Genomic DNA, 20538 nt, shown 5'->3' with positions numbered 1-20538 from the left:
ATAATCATGTCTCTTAGACATGCCTCTTCATTACTAACTAACTATTAGTTAATTAATTATTAATTATTATTATTATTATTATATTTATTATTTTTATTGAATTATATTCCTAACATAAATGAATCAACATCTTGACCTACCCTTGTAGAGAGAGAACATTTCCAAAACTGTTCATCTACCTCTACAATATTAAAGAGGAAATACAACTGGAAATAGAGTGAGAAATTGCATCGACCCTTAATGAAAGACGGGCCAAAGACTCCATAATTCCATATTTACTTGAAACTTCCACACATAAGTAACTCCAACATTTGCCGCCCTACTGCCCACATGACAAACTCAAACTTTGCTTGTTTTGTAAAGCAATTTACTATAACATAGAAGAATAACCTTGCCGATTGTCTTATCAATATCTTCATCTGACAAAACTAACAAACTTTGCAACTCTTTCTGCAGGCACCTAATGAATCAGGTGAACCAACCATGTAAATAGGATTATTTTTACACTCCCCATAAGCTGCCCACTCACCGCAACGGGGATCCTCATCCACACAATTTTCTGAGCTTTGCCTTGCCTTATCAAAAGAGTCTACATGTATCCATTTGGTTACAGACCACTTTTCTCCCTCTATTACAGGGCATCCAGCATGAAGGCTTCTAGTATCGGGTACGGCATGAGGAGTAAGGCTGAAGAAAAGAAGAGCATCCCCTCTCTTTGGTTTCACTGCAATTATTATAAAGTGAACAGGGAATCAAAAAGCCAGTCAAATTCATTAAACATGTGATTTCTTGCTTGCTAGGTGATATATGTTGAATAAAGGCCCATATTCCATTATTTAAGGTTACCTGCAATTCCTCTCTTGGCACAGTCAGATAGAGTATCATCTTTGATAATACTACTAATTCTACCGCGTGTATCCTCCTGTGAGAATAAAGATATTCAAACATCAAATATTTTCTTTCATAATGAAACAAGTCTGTCTATTACACATTTTATGATAAGACTCGAGAACCAACCTCCGCTGAAGGGAATACTGTTTCGCCACCTTTGGAAACATCTGTAAGATACATCAGGACGGTTGCTACACGATGTCCACCACGAATGTGGATATTATCCTCAAAGAAATCAAAATGTGGATCGTACTTCTCACCAGGCTCATACCTTAGTACTTGCATACCCTCTCCATTTTCTGGTATATAAAGAAAGCCAACATTAACCATCAAGCTACCAGAATAACATTGTTGATTGCATTACAGAACAGAGTAATCAAGAGAAAGATTGGAGAAAACAAATTCTACAAACTGACATTATAATTGTGCCAGTTAACGTTGAGACGACCACAGACCATTGTTAAACCTTTGAAAATAGCGTTTTAGAAGCCAGCTTGGTAACACGAACGAATATTAATGCCTTTTCGCTAGCTCATTATAGGCTAAATAGAAAGAAGCTATAAAGGCTGTCTGGGTTATCATGGGCCAATGTTGGCTCGGTGGCCAAAATAAATTATATCTCAGCTGACACATGCAAGCTCAAGCCTCACTTGTATCAAGTGTTTTGGTCATGTAATGAACGCAATCAGCACTTAATTTTTTTCTCTTATACTACAAACTGAGATGATTTTTAGTCTGAAGGAAGTTGGTGTATTCTGCAAAGTTCCACCGCCAGAGAACTTTGCCAAACAATTTTCAAGCATTTTGCATCTACGACGGGTCTTGCAAATTGGTAAAAGATCCAAATCACTGCAGGGAGGACTCAGCCCTCTTTCCACCTTATAGGTCTGTTTTCCTACACATTTTAGGAAAATAAACAGAATGAGCAATTCGGCTCGAAGTTACCAGATGTGGCGGTAAGGAAGAATGTCAAGAACTTTTCTATGTTTAAGATGAATGTATCCAGTGTTTCGATCTATGTCAACCTCTTTTTTATACATAATTGTAACATTTAATTGAAATATGTATTTATAATCATCCATTGTAACCTGTAAATCTTTAATTTTATGTTACCCATTAAAAATAGTGTTTTTCCTTTTTATTGTATTTAGCTCGAGCATCAATAATTGATTTACCAAGTCAGCATTAATGTAAATTTCATTATGGTTTACACCAAAAATTATATTAATCTCTTTTTTCTACTTGAATACTTGTGTTAATATCCATTTTAAACCCTGTTTTACTACTTTGAAGTTTGGGCAATTAAATACCTGAAATACCCAAAAAAGTTTAACCATTTTGGAATGTGATTGACTTCTCGACTACTTGATGTATATATAGATTCCAAAAAGAAATCGCAACTTTAAAGCATATACTTAGGTTTATTTACCTATTACGCTTAGTTGCTTTTAACCGTTTTGCAATAGGTTATTCAGAGATCACGTTTTATAGATGATGAGTCAACGTATCTCTTTTTTAATATAAGTCCAATTTAGTCCAATCACCTTTATTATGATGATTAGTCCCCAGGCGGATGTGTTTTGAAGAGCTTTAAAATTTTCAAGTGGTGTCTTCTTTGGTGCGGATGGGAAACAACAGCAAAATGCATTGAATGGACCAAAGGAAGTATTTACAAGTGGTGTCTTCTTTGGTGCGGATGGGAAACAACAGCAAAATGCATTGAATGGACCAAAGGGAGTATTTACAATCTTTGACATCTGTCAAAGGTAGTATCTATAGCTAAATGTTAAGTTTAGGGCTTTTGAATGCTCTTCTAAACAGGATTGTAGCTCATCTACAGTTGCCAAGAGAGGTGGTTTCCCTCCCTACCCTGTGATTTCTGTTTCAACAAGGGATCCCTCAGTGAATGGGGTTTCTTGAGCTCATATGAAGGAAGATCATGCCAAATGATTTGCAATGCAGAGATCCCTTCTAGAGCTAACAATTATAGGTATGTCCGAGCTAACAATTATAGGTATGAAATGGACATTAGTAGGTTTCTTAAAGAATCAACAGTAAAATTTTGGGTGCACTCAATGGGGAAGAATTTTTAGTTTTTCTTTCTTTGAATAGTTATTATGTATTGTCGGGTTTCAGTTTTATTATCCGAGTTTGTAAGGTAATACAAAGCTGCTGAGAACCTTTTCGCTCAACTAGAGTAGGCAGTAGAAGAAAATTTTGGATGGAAAATAGTAAATTTTTTGATGTCGGGGTGCGGCCTTACTATAACATGTTTGTATCTCTTCATTGTAGAATGTACTCCACAGCTCCTTTTAATACAAAATGTATAACCGTTATTATTAAAAAAAAAAACTGAAATAATATTATATCGCTCCAATGATACTATTTTTTATGCACGTATGCAACAACATAGATTGTGTTGAATATAAAGCACAATACAAACCCTCAAACAATGCAAATGCTATGAGATTCACACATATGATCAAGTCTTCCCTTGGATCCATTACTATATAAAAAAATAAGAGATTTCTATTGCTATTATTCAACTATACATACCTTTTGGAAGGAATGTCCAAACTGCGATTCTGTCTTCGATCCTTGAAATAATCGCATCCTACAACAGTCAAAGCACAATACTATTTATTAGTTTTGCATTGGAATTTTCATACTAACCAAATATTGTGCCAACCTATTCCACATGTCGGAAAGAAAATGTATTACCTTCAATAATTTAATTTGCCAAGCAAAAGTAAGCAATTGAATACTAAATCAATAGTGCTTCTTATAAAATCACCTACCTAGTTGCTTGATCAAGCACCCAGAACATTCCTCTCATGTCTATTGTATCATGAAAAAGACATTTTTCATCCTCTTCAATTATATCAATTTCCATCCACATTTTGCTAAATGTAGAAGCAAGTTAACCTAATTGGTTGTACCAAATGTCGCTGGGCATTTGGCTAGTTTTGTGCCAACAGGTGCCCAGTTTGAATATTATTGGATGAGCTGCACCTGTCTATGCTGATGGATTTACTACGGATGCTATTCACAAAGCATCCCTTCGGTGTCCCCGATTTTCATTGGGAAAAAAAATGTAGAAGCAAGTGACAACCCTATTAACCATTGCAAATTGGAAGAAAATGTAGGATTTTAGAAGGGTGCATTACATAACGTAATTGACACATAAATATAAAGAGAATAATAAATGTCACATATATTAATAAATCTGCAGAAAACACATTTAAGAGAACCCGAGGTAGGCTACCAACACACAGAATAGCATTTTATCATGTTAAACATCCCTTATAACATTATTATATAGCACCTTAAGTAGGTTAGACTCTACCATGCCAAATTTCTTCAACAATTTTGTAGCATATTTGGTTTGACTCAGGAAAATTTGATGACATTGTTGTGAAACTTCTACTCCAAGATAGCACCAAAGTGGCCCCAAATCTGTGATTTTGAATCCTTTATGAAGTCCATGTTCCATCTGCTTGATGTGATCTTCATGATTGCCTATAATAATTAAGTCATCAACATAAAGAACTACAATGACCAGGTTTTGACCTTTAATTATGAAATATAGAGTATCATCAAACTCTCTGCAATAAAAACCAATGTGCCTGATGTATTCATCCATTTTGGCATACATTGCACTGGGTCTGTGTTTTAAGCCATATAAAGCTTTTATAAGTTTACAAATTTTATTCTCCTTTCCCTTAATTTCAATTCCTGGGGTTTGAGGCATGTAGACTTCTTTCAAATCACCATTTAGAAAGCCACTTTTCACACCCAATTGATGAAGTGTCCAATCATACTATCAACCAAATTTATCACCATTCTTATTGTGTTCTACATTGCTATTGAGGAAAATGTTTCTTCATAGTCAATCCCTTTTTGAGAAAATCCTTCAGCCACAAGTCTTGCATTATACTTACCTACTTCACTATTTGCTTTATACTTATTGCGTTCAAACCATTTCCAGCTGATGGGTTTAACATTTGTTGGACAATATACAAGTTCCCATTTGCCATTTGCAATTATTGAGTCATATTCATCCACCATGGCTTATTGTCATTACTTATGCTTCACTAGTTTTGCAAAAGTTGTTGGTTCAATGGAGTCACAAGTGACTAAGGTAAAAATCGATTGAGTTAAACTTATGATCCGTGTCTTTCTTTTTTTATCTTCATGAACGTCTTTTAATAATTGGGTGGGCCATTTTGGTGTGCTATGCTATCCCTATGGTGAAGTCACTGCAATAGTTTTGTCCTATGTTGAAGAATCTTCATCTGAAGAAGAGTGATCTATCCCACGAATATTCATATTGGGGGCTAAGTCTTTCTCAATCCAATTTGATTTTCTTTGAGTAATTGTCTTTTCTTCTTTCTTTTCCAAGTGACTGATGTGATTATCAGGCTCTTGCACTGTCTGACTTTCTGTTTCATAAAAGGCAATATCCCAACCAATAATAAACTTCCCATTAGATAACAACCTGTATCCTTTTTTTTCATCTGAATAGCCATGAAGAATGCATTTCATGTTGCAATTTTCTAGCTTAGTCATTTTTTTTAGGAACTAAGGCATAGCAAGTGGAACCAAAAACTCAAAGATGATTTAAAGAAGACTTTGCACCATAACAAGTTTCATATGCAGTAATTCCATCCAAGGTTGATGTGGGGGATCAATTCCATAGATAAATTGTTGTATGAACTAATCCTGCGCAATACTTTGTGCTTAACCCCTTTTAAGTTCATCATAGATCTAGACATTCCCATTAGTGTGTGATTCATTCTTTCTGTGACTCAAATTTGTTGTGGGGTATAAGAATTAGTTAATTGTCTTATTCCATTTCTTCGGCAATGATCATCGAATTCGTTTGAAGTGAATTCACCCTCATTATCTATTCTTAAAGTAGCAATCTTTTCCATGGTGGCATTTTCAACCAATCATTGAAATTGTAAGAATTTGTAAAACACTTCTGATATGTCCTTTAGAAAATACACCCACGCCATCCTTGTAAAATCATCTATGAAAAGAATAAAGTATCAGCATCCACCAAGAGAGGATTCCATAGGACCACGAATGTCATTATGGATTAATTGCAAACATGTGTTTTCTCTCCATGTACTTGTGGGGACAGAATCCCTCTTTTGTTTTCCAATGATACAAGCTTCACACATAGCAATCTCCTTTTTGAAATGGGGCAATCCTTTAACCATTTCACCTGCCTCAAGTTTTGTTATCCAAATTCAAGTGGCCAAATCTATAATGTCGTAATCTTAGAGAGCTAGGAGATAAATGCACTAAGGATGTCGAATCTTGTTTGTGAGGAATCAGTGTTCTTTGTAGCCTTAGAGGTTTTCCATCTTCAAATCCCTTCATTATTATTGTATTGAAGTTTTGTTTCACTAAATTGATTCTGATCAATCCATCTTCCATAATGATTTGATGATTTCCTCTAATGAGTACCAAGGACAAGAAGTTTTTCTTAAATGTTGGAACATATCATACATTTGACAATAACATTTTTCCAATTCCAGGAAGAGAAAAGCAGGCTTATTATTTTCCTTAAGGTATATGAGTTGTTTCATCTACTAAATAGATTTCATGAGCTTAGATTCCCATTACTTCCTATTAATTTTACGATAACAATGGTATGTTCTATGCTTAGAGCAATTTTACTTCAATTCCTTTATTAGCCCAATATCAATATCCAGTTTAGCAATCACATCATCATGATAGTAAAATGCAGATAGAACATAAACAATAACAGTAGAAGACAATCCAAAACAAGAGGACACAAGACATGGCACCAGCCAGGGACAAACCCCAATGTGGGAAAACCCTTGATCAATTCTTCTTATAATTCTTCAAAAGTTCAGCAGAGAGAGAGTACAATGTATAATATTCACTTGCCCAATTACAGTGAAAATCTTATCAGTCAAATAGAAAAAACAGAAAGCCCTAACCTGAAAGTCAACGCTGGTCAACAGGGCAGAATTCTTCCTCAATTCAGCTTAGTCAATCCCAATCAACTTCGGCCTCCAACAGCAAGTCCAAACATCCCAAAAACAAACCGAAAAAATCTAGTCAAAACTGGTCAACAAAAGTCAACGCAACAGCGAGCCCTAGCACAGTCAATGCTAGTCAAACAGAGGTCAAATTGCTTCAGATTTTGTGCCCAGAAATGTGGCCTACTCAAATAGAAATCCTCCACCCAAAACCACACTCAGAATTGGTCAACACAGTTAAAAACAACCTCTGCAATTTCGGTAAACTATGGTCAACGGCTGGAATAGAAAACCCTTCATTTTCCTCGCACGTGTGGAGAGCAGCTTCTGAATTTCATACCCAATCAAATGTAGGAGAGAGAAGATTGTAAGTGAAGTGTCCAAATGAGGAGGAGGCACCATGTATTTATATGCAAATGTTGAGGATGAATAGACGTGACTGTTGGGCTTCTGAGCCTACATGAGTTTGCTAGCCGACCTTGACAATTTGTCCATAATCAAAATAAATTCATAATTCCATTTGTACATGTTAGAATGGGATGATATTTAGATCAATCCTACACCTCTCGGAGAGAGGAATCCAAGAAAAATATGAGTTGCCTCATATGAGCTTTCTAATGTGAAGTTTGGCCCTAGTTGCCAAAATTAACACTCCCTCTCAACTAGGGAGAACTTCACCTGCCAAACTGTCTGACAATCTGTACCATCACTATCTCTGCTCTATTGTGCTGAACTATGAAGAAAGAAGAAATGATCAAGAATGTATCATACCATTCTCCACTGACCCGAAGTCAGTCTCCAATAATAGAGAGTGTGTCATACCACTCTTAACTGACCCGAAGTCAGTTTCCATTGATCCCAGATCAATATCAACATCCTAGCATAGGGAGTATGGTAGTACACAATGCGTCCATCGGTAGTACTATGGTCCCTATCCTCATTTCCCTACTCATTGGTTAGATGAGAGGTACTTCCCATGAGTCCCGGACTGCATGGGTAGGATGTGCCGGCAGGAGAAGGTGAACCACTCATCCTACTCATATGCCATAGGAGAAGGTGAACCACTCAACCTATGCATATATCACCATGGGTTATCACAGGGGAAGGTGAACCACTCACCCTATACGCTGTGCACCATTAGGGGAAGGTGAACCACTCACCCTATGGTCGCTCATCGCTCCAAGAAGTACCCCAAGCCCCCTGGAGCTCCCAGAGCTCAACATCCAACTCATACGGGACCCTCATAAGAGGGTCTCTCCACGACTCCAAGTCGCTCACAGAAGGTTAAGAATTTGACCTTCCCCGGGGGCTTCATAAGAATATCGGTGACCTGATCATCAGTTCCAATGTGTTGGAGCCTTATTTCTCCCTGTTGTACCACATCCCAGATAAAGTGGTACCTGATATCAATATGCTTGGAGTGGTCATGAAACACGAGATTCTCCAAAAGATGTATCTCACTCTGGTTGTCATAGAAGATCACGGTGGTATCCAGCACATGTCCAAACAGCTTCACAGGAGGCCAAACTAGTAGCAATGTATTCAACCTCGGCGGTGCTCAAGGCAACCGACTTCTGCTTCTTGCTCATCCATGATATCGAAGCAGAACCTAGAGAGAAGCAACATCCAGATGTGATTTTACGATCCACCACACTGTCAGCCCAATCTATATTAGAGTAACCATGGAGCCTCACATTCCCAGCAGTGTATCTCAATCCATAAGTGATTGTGCCCCGAAGATATCTCAAGAGATTCTTAACAGCAAACCAATGTATGTGATGAGGCTCAACCATAAACTGGCTCAATGCATTCACTGCAAAACATATGTCCGAATGGGAGTTCACCAAAAACATCAGGGCCCCCACGGCTTGACGATACTCAGAAGGATTTCCCAAATCAGGCCCAGCAGCACTTCCGCATAACTTCTTGAAGTTAAATTCCATCGGAGTAGTCACGGACTTGCATTCCACCATCTCAAATCTTTCAAGTATCTTCACAATATATTTTCCTTGAGAAAGGAAAATCTCCCCTGGCTTTTTCTAGACCTCCAACCCTAGGAAGTAATGCATCAATCCTAGGTCCTTCATCTCGAATTCGGAAACCAACTCCCTCTTACATTGATGAATAAGAGGATTTGCACCTATCAGAAAGAGATCGTCCACATAGAGTACCAAGATGAGAGGTTTATCATTCTCAACCTTAAAGTAAAGGTTTGGATCAACTTCACTCGTAAATTCTAGCTTCATTAAATAGCTATCGATCCTCTCATGCCAAGCCCAGGGTGCTTGCTTCAACCCATAGAGAGATTTCTTCAACCTGCATACATGTGTTTGACGATCTTGACCTTCGAACCCCTCAAGTTGTTCTACATAGACTTCCTCCTTAAGTGAACCATGCAAGAAGGCAGTCTTCACATCCATCTGATGTAGATTCCATCCTTGCAAGGCAGCAAGGGCTATAATCGAATGGATGGTGGTGTAGCGAGCAACCAGTGCAAATATCTCATCATAATCTACACCTTCATTTTGAGAGAAGCCTCGAGCAACGAATCTGGCCTTGAACTTTTCAACACTTCCATCAGCTCCATGCTTGATCTTGTAGAGCCATTTTGAGGTGACAACGGATTTGTCCTTGGGTCTAGGAACCACATCCCAGACATCATTCTTCATAATCGACTCATACTCTTCGTTCATTGCATCCTTCCAAACTTGGTGTTTGGCAGCTTCTTCGAATGTGCAAGGCTCAAATTGAACAACGTTTCTCATTGCAGTTAAGTACCCTTGGTACCTATTCGGTTTCTTGCTTTCACAAAATGTCCCCCTAGGTGCAACATGTCTCTCAGTATCTTCGAGAGTCTCCCTAAGCCATGAGGGTCTCCTTTTCGAGGAGGAGGGCTCATGAGGGGGTGGATCAATGGGATCCATTGGTCCTTCATCATCGAGCATCTGCTTATCCTGTGATTCTCCCTGCTTTCCGGAATCTACCTCTTTGTCCTTCCTTGGAAGAGGAAGGTTACTAATCTTCCCAAGGGAAACATCCTCATCAAAAGTGACATCATGACTTATCTCCACTTCTCTTTAACTAGGCACATAGATTCTATATGCCTTATAAATTTCATTGTAGCCCACAAATGTTCCTTTCTTCCCAAAAGCATCCAATTTGCTTCTCTTTTCTTTCGGCAAATGAAAATATAAGGGGCTACCAAAAAATTTTAAAGTGAGAAACATCAGGTTTCTTACCAGCAAAAACTTCTTCGAGAGTTTTGGAATCCAACGCTTGATGAGGGCATCTATTTTGAACATACACAATGGTGTTTGCAACTTCGGCCCATAAGAACTTCAGAAGGCTTTGATCATGAAGCATGGCACAAGTGGCTTCTACGATAGAACAGTTCTTCCTTTTAGCAACACCATTTTTCTCAGGAGTATATGTGGTGGTAGTCTCCCTCTTAATGCCAACTTCTCTACAATAATCTTTGAACTCATTTGATTTGTATTTGGTTCCATTATCAGTCCTCAATATTTTGATCTTTTTCTCGGTTTGATTTTCAACTAAAGCTTTGAAAGAACGGAACCATGAGAATACTTCGTCCTTCTTCTTCAAGAAATATATCCAAGTCTTGTGAGAGAAGTCATCCATAAAGATAGCATAATATAAATATCCTCCCAATGATTTCACGGGCATTGCACCAAATAGATCAGAATGAATGAATTGCAATATGTCAGTAGTCTTACTATCACTTGAGGGGAATGGTCACCTTGTATGCTTTCATTTGGCACACCCCTGACAAACACCTTCATGTTCTACTTTAAATTAGGGCATACCTGTCACCATCTTCCTTACATTGGGTAGAGCCTTATAATGTATATGAGCAAACCTTCGATGCCATAATTCGGATTGAAGTGATGTGTCACAAGACATAGCTCCCAATGGGCTTCCTCCAACTTGATATAGGCTATCAACCCTGAAGCCAAGTGTAAATACATCTTTGAAATTTTATTCCACACACATACCTTTCCATCGATGAATGCCACCTTGAATCCTTTGTCCTCCATCGCCGAGATAGATACTAGGTTCTTCTTTAGATCGGGTACATATAGTACTTCTTGTAGATGAATGGTATTACCCTGATTCAATTGAAGAGTAACATTCCCAACTCCCTTCACGGGATAGGTGGCATTGTCTCCAAGGATAATTTCTAAATTTGTATCCCTTTCAATGAGATTTGAAAGAGCTTCCTTATACCTGGTGAAGTGTTTGGAGGCACCACTATCAATCAACCAATTTCCCAAAGTGTCTGGAGGAGATGCAATAGAAAGGGCAGATATAAGATATAATTCTTTTTTCTTGTTATCAACAACATTAGATTCATCATACCTGGTGTTTCTTGATCTCTTGGGTGGGCGACCATTTCCTTAATGAGGAGTGGGAGCATTCCTTTTTCCTTGGTTGTTGAATCTTCCATTCCTTTGATTATTGTTGCCCCTGAAATTGTTGTTGTTGTGGTTGTCATCATCATGAGGTGCATCCCTTCTATTAGGACACTCCCTAGCATAGTGACCAAACTTGTTGCAAATGAAGCATCTTCGCTTCCTTCCGTTTTTGAAACCCAACCTTCCTTGACATTGCTTCTTTGAACCTGCATTGTTCTTCTTTTTAGCATGAGTGGAAAATGCAGTAAGATCATCCCTATTTGAAGGCATATCTAGTTCCATCATCCTTGTTTCTTCTTGAGAGCATCTAGTCAGCAATTCTTCAAAGCCTAGAATCATGTCGTTGTTAAGAATAGTAGTGTTGAACACATGCCATTCACGAGGGAGTCCTCCAAGGGCAATGAGGGTAAGCTCCCTATTAGCAATAGCTTCTCCAATTGAAAGAAGATCATTTTTTATCTATGTAATCCTCATGAAGTATGATTGAATATCTTCATTTCTTCCTTTCTTTATATCCTTCAGTTTGTTCTTGAGGAAATGAATTTGATTTGCATTGTTAGATTTGAACATGCCAACCAACCTGTCATATATCTCCTTTGATGTGTTCAAATTGGAAATGTAAGCAACTAAATGCTTATGAATAGAATCCCTGATAATCTTCTTGGCTTTGACTTCACCCTTCTTGTACTTGGTCTTAGCAGCAACTGGTGCATTAGAAGGAGGTTCCGAAATCTTTCCCTGCACATAATCCATCACATCTTGTTCTTCTAATGTCAAATCAAGAGACATCTTCCATGCATGATAATCAGACTTATCATAAAGCTTGTCAATAGACTTGGAGTAGGATGTGGAAGCCATTGAATCTTGTCTTTGATCAATGATTGCTCCTCTTAGTGATTGCTCTTCTCACTCTTGCTTGGGCTTTGTCTTCACCTCAGCTCTGATACCATGTTAATTTTAGGATAAGAATGGTATGTTCTATGCTTAGAGCAATTTTACTTCAATTTTTTATTAGCCCAATATCAATATCCAGTTTAGCAATCACATCATCATGATAGTAAAATGCAGATAGAACATAAACAATAACAGTAGAAAACAATCCAAGACAAGAGGACACAAGATATGGCACCAGTCAGGGACAAACCCCAATGTGGGGAAACCCCTGATCAATACTTCTTATAATTCTTCAAAAGTTCAGCAAAGAGAGAGAGTATAATGTATAATATTCACTTGCCCAATTAAAGTGAAAATATGATCAGTCAAATAGCAGAAACAAAAAGCCCTAACCAGAAAGTCAACGTTGGCCAACAAGGTAGAATTCTTCCTCAATTCAGCTTAGTCAATCCCAGTCAACTTCGGCCTCCAACAGCGAGTCCAAATAGCCCAAAAACAGTTCGAAAAATTCTAGTCAAACTTGGTCAACAAAAGTCAACGCAACACCCAGCCCTAGCACAGTCAATGTTGGTCAAACAGAGGTCAGATTGCCTCAGATTTTGTGCCCAAAACTGCGGCCTGCTCAAACAAAAATCCTCCACCCAAAACCGCACTCAAAACAGGTCAACGCTTGGTCAACACAGTAAAAAACAACCTCTGCAATTTCGGTCAACTCTGGTCAATAGCTGGAAGAAAAAACCCTTCCTTTTCCTTGCATGTGTGGAGAGCAGCTTCTGAATTTTGTACCCAATCAAATGTAGGAGAGAGAAGATTGTGAGTGAGTGAAGTGTCCAAATGAGGAGAAGGCACCATGTATTTATATGCAAACATTGAGGATGAATAGACGTCACTGTTGGGCTTTTGAGCCTACATGGGTTTGTTGGCTAACCTTGAGAATTTGTCCATAATCAAAATAAATTCATAATTCCCTACACCTCTCGGAGAGAGAAATCCAAGAAAAATATGAGTTGCTGCATATGAGTTGTCCGATGTGAAGTTTGGCCCTAGTTGCCAAAATTAACACTTCCTCTATTCGATGATATTCTATTATGGGTACAATGTACTAACATGATATCAAGTTCAGATCGGTCGTGTCCAGCTTTCCCAACCCTAAGAGAGAATGGATCGGACCTTAGTTCCATATCTTGATATCTCCAAAAATAATCTTTTCTATAGCACCTGTGATGAGTATCTTTTATATAGCACATGTGATGAGTAGCTCTTGTATCAAGTATCCAATCATCTTCAAATTCCTTTCCTGGAAAGTTTTTGGTGGCCATTGAATCTGCAAAATCATTTTCTTGTATTGCTATGAATATATAATCATCTTCTTCATTTTATGCATATTGGGCTGACATGGAAACATTTCACTTAAATTTTTGTTGGATTTTTTTTATTCTTTGGCCGATTTTCATTTCTTGTCCTAAAAACTCTTATGCCACATGGCCAATGTGAAAACATATTTTTCATTTGGGTTGACTCATTTCTTCACCTTGTTGAGATCTCTTTTAGTATTGTTGATTTTCATCGTTTCTTCCTCTTTCTTGGCTTCTTCCATGACCATGGCCATAGTCTTGACTTCTTCTTCTTCCTCTGTAATTCTCATTGGATCAACCTCTTCCTCTTATATTTGCATTATATGAGCTTCTTCCTCTAGTACTTTCATTATAAGTACCTCTTCCTCTTGCATTTTCATTAAATGAGCCTCTCCCTCTGGAGCTTTCTCCTTTCCTTAAGTCGGTAAAAAGACGAACTTCCCCTAAGTTCTTTTTACCAAAGGTCCTATCATGTTGAACCAACAAGTCACTAAGGGGAGTCAAAATTTTGATTTGTCAATTTATCAACAATTTGCAATGTTTATAGAAAATGATTATATGGCAATGCCAAACCTTTCATTGGAATGTTGGTCATTAATATTTCTTCCCCGCCTTTAAAACCAGATTCCATAAGATCCTGTCGAATATTCCTCAAATGAGAGATGTACTCTAAAACATCTCCCCCTTCAGCTAGTGTTTGATTGAGCAACTTGTTAAGAAGCCCAACCCTTTTTGCTTCAAATTGGTTATCAAACATATTTTTAAAAGTACTCCAAGCAATCCAAGTATTAGATACATTTTCAATATGAGCATCTAGTGTACTAGTGACAGGAGATTTCAACAATGCAAGTTCCTTTTAATCCCGTGCTTCCCATTTTGCTAGTTCTCTAGCATTAGGGGCTTAATTGGAGTTGTGTCACCATTACAAATATATTTCCACAAATCATTAAAGACTAATGTGTTTTGCATATGACGACGCCAAGTCATGTAGTTCTTGAGTCCTTCCAATTTTTGTGATTCAAAAAATAGATTAACTATCTTTGACATGATTAATTATTGATCAAATGCCCAAGATCAAGAAAGTGAAGACTATAATGCACATCAAACACTTCCCACACACTACAAATGAGCACTATAGGGGCTTGGCCTTGACCCTCAAATAGTCTCAATAAAAAAGTCGTTGATAGGGTATTTTACTTGGCTCTTATCAATTCTTCAATTACAAATAAAAATTGAATTTGGTCAAACTTTCAAAATTTGACCCAATTATCTTCAAAACATGCCCCTCTTTGAAGTGAACATAGATGTTCAATACTTCAGTTACAATGAACCATTATGCCCCGCTTAAACTAGAGAAAGAAACTTTAATCATTAAACAATACATCAATCCTTATCACTCCAATTTCATAGCAATAAACTCGTTATAACTCCAATTACACAGAAATATTAGATTCTCAACTTTATATAAACCTTTATTGCTCCCAAATGAACATATGAATAACACCCTTATACAAAACAAATTTATAGAAATAACATATTATATCCAGACAGTTGTTGAAAGGCAGGCAAGCATATCTGACTGAAAGGGAAGCTCTGAGTATGAGGATGATGAAATGGAACTAGATGCCTCGATTGTACCTATGTAACAAACAAAGTTCGTATATATTTGAAATATGTAAGTATCCATCATAGGATATATATATATATATATAGGAATGATTGAATATCTTATATATATATAAGATCGCTAAAAATGAGGACCAGCTTATATACCTAGGTAGGTGCCCCTTTATGAATGGTCTTGTGTTTAGATACATACCTTTTCTATACTAATCACTATTTAGTTGATATATATATATATATTGCCTTCCTCTTCAAAAAGTTTTGTCCTCAAAGCTTATTGCTAATAAGACATGTCATTTGTTTCTTTGTCTCGTAATTTATTCGAATTTTTTTTATTTCTTCGAGTTTTCATCTTCGATGATACAAGATGATAGGATCCTTTGAGTCATAAAACAAATCATCGAACTGAGAAGGGATCTAACCATCCGAAATCAATCTTTTGTGGAACTTTGCAATTACTTGATAAATGGGATAAATTGTTATTATAAGACTGGATTGTGCTGACATTAGTATTTTTTGAAACATAAGTCTATAGTTTTTGTTCCGAGAGATACAGATACGTGGACTGATTGAGATGTCTGCTCTTATGATTCATGTGTCGATAAGGAGTTCTTGTGATTTGATTTTCCCTTATCATGTGTGTGGCAATTTCCTAATTTACTTCGAGTTTAGATGTTGTTGAGTTGGTTACAGAATCTTCACTTGGATTTTTCATTGTCTAAACTGCAACATCTGAATATGTTTTTACTTCAATTGGCTTGTCATCTTCTTGAGTTGTGATATTGACTAAATCAATATATGTTCCCTTTTCTTCAACTTGGACTGTTACATTTGAAGACTTCGATACTTTTTTCATGATACGTTCTTGTAATTTTTTTTCAATGATTTCCTATCATCCTTAAGTTTATTAATCTAAGTAAGCAAATTCTGGTTATGATTTTTTAAACGTGAAAGTTCTAGCTTCTGATTCAACTTCATTTTGATGCTCAAGCTTCTCATTTTTTAAATCTCTAATTTGTTCTAATAACCTTTGATTAAGGGTTTTTAAGTGCAAATTTTTTTCTTCCTTCTCCGATAGATTCTTGTTGAATTTCTTCTCACGATATTCCTTTTCTTCTTTTAATTTTTTCTTTGTATCTTTGAACTTCTTGATCTTCGCAAGTAATTTTTTATTATGGTCCCTTGGATGCAAAATTTCCTTTTCCTTTTCTTTTGAGATGTTGTAGAACATATCTTCGAGATCTTTATATTTCTTTTCTGATACCTCGATTTTTTGTCCAAATTTTGCAAGTTCTTCCTCTAATCTTTTCATTTTCATCTGCTCATTACCTTTACGTTCTTTCGTACTAAATAATTTCCAACATGTTGGACAACATATTTCACAATTTTTATAAATCCACCAATACCCAATTTCCATTTTACAAAATGGACATTTAGTCCAAAATCTTGATGTATTTATGGAATTCATTTTTTGCTCTTGCTTGACTTCTTTGAAGTATATATTTCCTTGTAATTTATAAATTATTTTTGTAGCGCTCTTATAGCTATCCACAATCAGCTCTTCAATAATTCCTCTAGAAGATATATATATTTGTTAGATAACCCTTTATATATATATATATATATATATATATATATATATATATATATATAGGAATTCATGTTTTGCTCTTGCTTGACTTCTTTGAAGTATATGTTTCCTTTTAATTTATAAATTATTATTTTTTAACTCCCTTATATCTATCCACAATGAGCTCTTCAATAATTCTTTTGGAAGATATATATATTTGTTGCATAACCCTTGAAAAACAGATATTAAATTAAAAAGTTTCGAATTAAAATTAAAATAATTAAAGGTATTATTATTATTATTAAAGGGGAAGTCAACAAAATACTTAATAGTATTGGGAAAGGGAAACGCACACACACACACACACACACATATATATAATTCCCTTCGGTACAACAATGGTTTAAATTCATTGAATAATATGAGAGCAAACTTCAACCGTAGATGACATTGGTTTAATTATTAAATAACAAATGGTTTAATTATCAAGGGTCGCACTATTTTGAATTTGGTTTCCTCCTCGAGTTAGATATCGACAAGATTGAAACGAAAGATTTTCCATAGCCTAGTAATTTACAGGTTTTACTCTGCATTCATTTGCTAATACAGTGGTGGTATGATTTGTAGCACTGGCCGGTATACTAGAAATTGTGGCTCGAGCAAAGCGGATAGGATTGTGGTTGTGACCTGAGCAGAGTGTACAAGATGGTGGTTGTGGCTTGAGCAAAGCGAACAAAATGTCAACTGGCGAACACCACAGTGGCTGGAGATGGCAGCTAGATGAGGAGACGGCGGGGTGCCTGGATGTATAGCGAAGCTCTGAGTGGGCAACGACAGTGGCAGTAAAGAAAAGAAAGGATTGCAAATGGTAGTGGGTGCATTCAGACGGCCACAGTGGCAAGTTGTTGTTTGGACTGTGAATTCGAGGACGACATGGACTATAGCAGCAACATTGAGGATTGCATCCGCTTTCGTTGTCGGTTGATCTGTGTGGCGATGACGACAACATGAGGCATAGGTATTTTTTTTAAATAAATCTCTTTTTATTTTTTATATAACATTTTTAAAAAAAAAAATTCTTTTATTTAAAAAAAAATTCCCTTAATATATATATAATATTTTTATTTTTTTCCTTTTTTTAAATGGCTAAAGGCCTAACGACAAAATGGAGAACCTCCAAAAATTTTGTGGCTAAAAGCCTCAATTGCAATGGCAACAAACTTGACAAAGGTTTGATGGCCAACAGTCGAGATCGAATAACGAGGCTCTGATACCAATGTAACAAACAAAGTCCACATATGCAATGGAATATTCAAAATATCTAGAATATGTAAATATCCTTCATAGGATAATATATATATATATATATATATATATATATATATATATATGTTTGAATATACAAGTGATATGATGTGATATAAAAGATTGTTACAAATGAGGGTCTGCTTGCATACCTAGGCAAGTGCCCCTTCATGAATGGTCATGTCCTTAGAAACATGCCTCTTCTATGCTAATCAATATTTAATTATATATATATATATATATATATATATAACAACCTGCCTGACTGGAGGATGCCCTAGACTTAAACATTTAATGTTAGAAATCCCCTGCAACCATAACATATTGGATTTGATGCATTTATTTTCCAAATGTTAGGGCTTGTCACCAAGTGCCTATCCACCAGGTTCTCCAATTACACTGGACCACCAACTTCACTTTTTCACCTAGCTTTGATGTTCTCATTCACCTGGGCTGCTAAGTAACATGACATGTCCTCTCCCTTGCCCCCCCATGTCACATATTTCACGTGTCAAACACGACACATGTGACACAAGTATGACTCATGTCAAACACAAGCCCAACTGGTGTCCCGTAATTTGGTCACGTGTGAAATGAAAAAGCATCTTAAAATAGATTATTTGCCTCATTCTCATATGCAATTCAGTCATGGATTTGGAGCTCTCAAAAGTTTTAGAGTGCAACTAAGGGTGATTAAGCAATGTTAGAAGGGATTCCAAGTGTTGGGAAAAGACCCTTCTAGTTTTATATAATTTAACGGTAATATTGAATTCTTAAAGTAAAAGTGGCACTCTCCTTTATCTTAAATGTTTAACATTACCATTAATTATTTCAGTATCTTTGAGAGTGGTTCCAACCTCATTGGACTTCACATGGAGAAAGTAGAATTTAAGATCCCACTCAAAATCCAACAAACTTGACAGTTTTCAAGTTTTCAGGATTTGGAGGATTGCAATGTTTTCATTCGGTTCTATCATGTATCAGGGTTGGAACTAGGCATTTAATCAAGAGCACCAAACCCTTTATATCCTTCGATGTTGGGGTCAATGATTGTTGAATTATTTTATCACAACCCTAGTAAAAATGTACCCATCGCTCAAATAAAATCTTGATTTGACGTGTTAAGCATTTTCCATCTTATTTAAATGCTTAGAAAGTGATATCAATGATGAGGATCCCACCATTGGCAATGATTTTGATCATATGTACTACTAGTCATTTGTTGATTTTTTGGACTCTACAGGCCATTTAGGGCCTCTTTGTTGATGCATTTTTGGTGTAGAGATGGATTGCACTTAGTGCTATTTTGGTTATATGCATTAGTAGAATGATTGAATTTGTATTATCATCACATAAATGTTTTATATATTTCATTTTTTATGTGTAATTCATTGATTTGTTATATTTTTTAATATTACTATATTTTTAATATATAATATATGTGTCCTCTATGTCATTTTCCAGGGGGTCACCATGTCACGTGTCAGATACATGTATTTTCTTGTCCTCCATGTCCCGTCTGTTGAATTTCCATGACACTCAAGAATCTAGGTTTGGTCTTAGAATCTCCGACACAAACACACTCAAGTGCTACAACAATCCTACTTTGCACGGCGAAATAAACACACATCAAAGAATCAACTAATCCACATGACAATTTATAACTTTTTAAAACCCTTATTCGTTATATTACAAACTATAATATAACAGTCTTAGGGCTTTTGTACCAAGGATCATGGCCCTTACATATAGCCCTGATACAAGGATACAACTAGGGCTTGGTGTCAGTCACTTTGACTACCAATCTACCCTAAATAAGACAACACTTGACCTACCTGTTGATGTAGTGCTCCACAACCCTTTCATTCCACATGTCCTGGACACATCTGGCAGGTTCTCTTGCCTTCCCATCTACACCTCCTCAGTCTGCCTCTATCAATGATCACAGCTCCTTTAGATCATTGAACTCAGCTAAGTCAATTTGTCATCTAGATGCTCCTTTGTCCTTCAAGGTCACCAGCACATAGGGTCTTCGATTTGTCCCTAAGCCCTCCTCGCTGCCCCTCTAGTCCTTCATAGGTCTTCAACCCTTTGGCTCCAATACACTGCCTCTCTTAGCAGACCTATTGTCCTGCACTTTTGGACACCTACTAGCATCCCTCCTTACTACACTTAAGATGCCAACAAATTCTGTCCAAACTGGGCATCCAATCCTGCACTGTTGTTCTTACATTGCTCACCCTTTTAGATTAGTCATCTCCTTGACTGATAAGTTGGTTGGGTCATCGAAATTCCTTGCATGGAAAAGGAGGATAGACATATTCCTTGAAGAAAGTGAAGTCATTGAACATATCTATGAAAAAGGTCTCCTCTGAATACATGGAAAGGGATTCTTACGAAAGGTCCCCTCATATAGCAGTATTGGAGACATCAAAGAGATATATATGATA

At 36.7% G+C, this 20538-nt stretch overlaps 1 protein-coding gene across 1 annotated transcript in view; it reads right to left on the bottom strand.

The window, feature by feature from the left end:
• Positions 1-218: 218 nt before the first annotated feature.
• Positions 219-20538, bottom strand: part of LOC149140936 (putative prolyl 4-hydroxylase 4) — a 116514-nt gene continuing 96194 nt past the window's right edge. Inside the window, exons 4-7 of the mRNA XM_089447857.1 lie at positions 3448-3505; positions 1018-1190; positions 847-922; positions 219-724 (exon numbers count right to left, since the gene is read on the bottom strand). Of these exons, the coding sequence (XP_089303983.1) occupies positions 429-724; positions 847-922; positions 1018-1190; positions 3448-3505 (603 nt within the window). The 3' untranslated portion in view covers positions 219-428. The remainder of the gene's footprint in view (positions 725-846; positions 923-1017; positions 1191-3447; positions 3506-20538) is intronic.

The sequence above is a fragment of the Pinus tabuliformis genome, chromosome X (genome assembly GCF_031772625.1).
Source record: "Pinus tabuliformis cultivar Carrire ecotype Pingquan chromosome X, CPIR1, whole genome shotgun sequence".
Taxonomy (NCBI): Eukaryota; Viridiplantae; Streptophyta; class Pinopsida; order Pinales; family Pinaceae; genus Pinus; species Pinus tabuliformis.
Note: the sequence above shows the minus strand (reverse complement) of the source record. Positions and strands in the feature narration are given on the sequence as shown.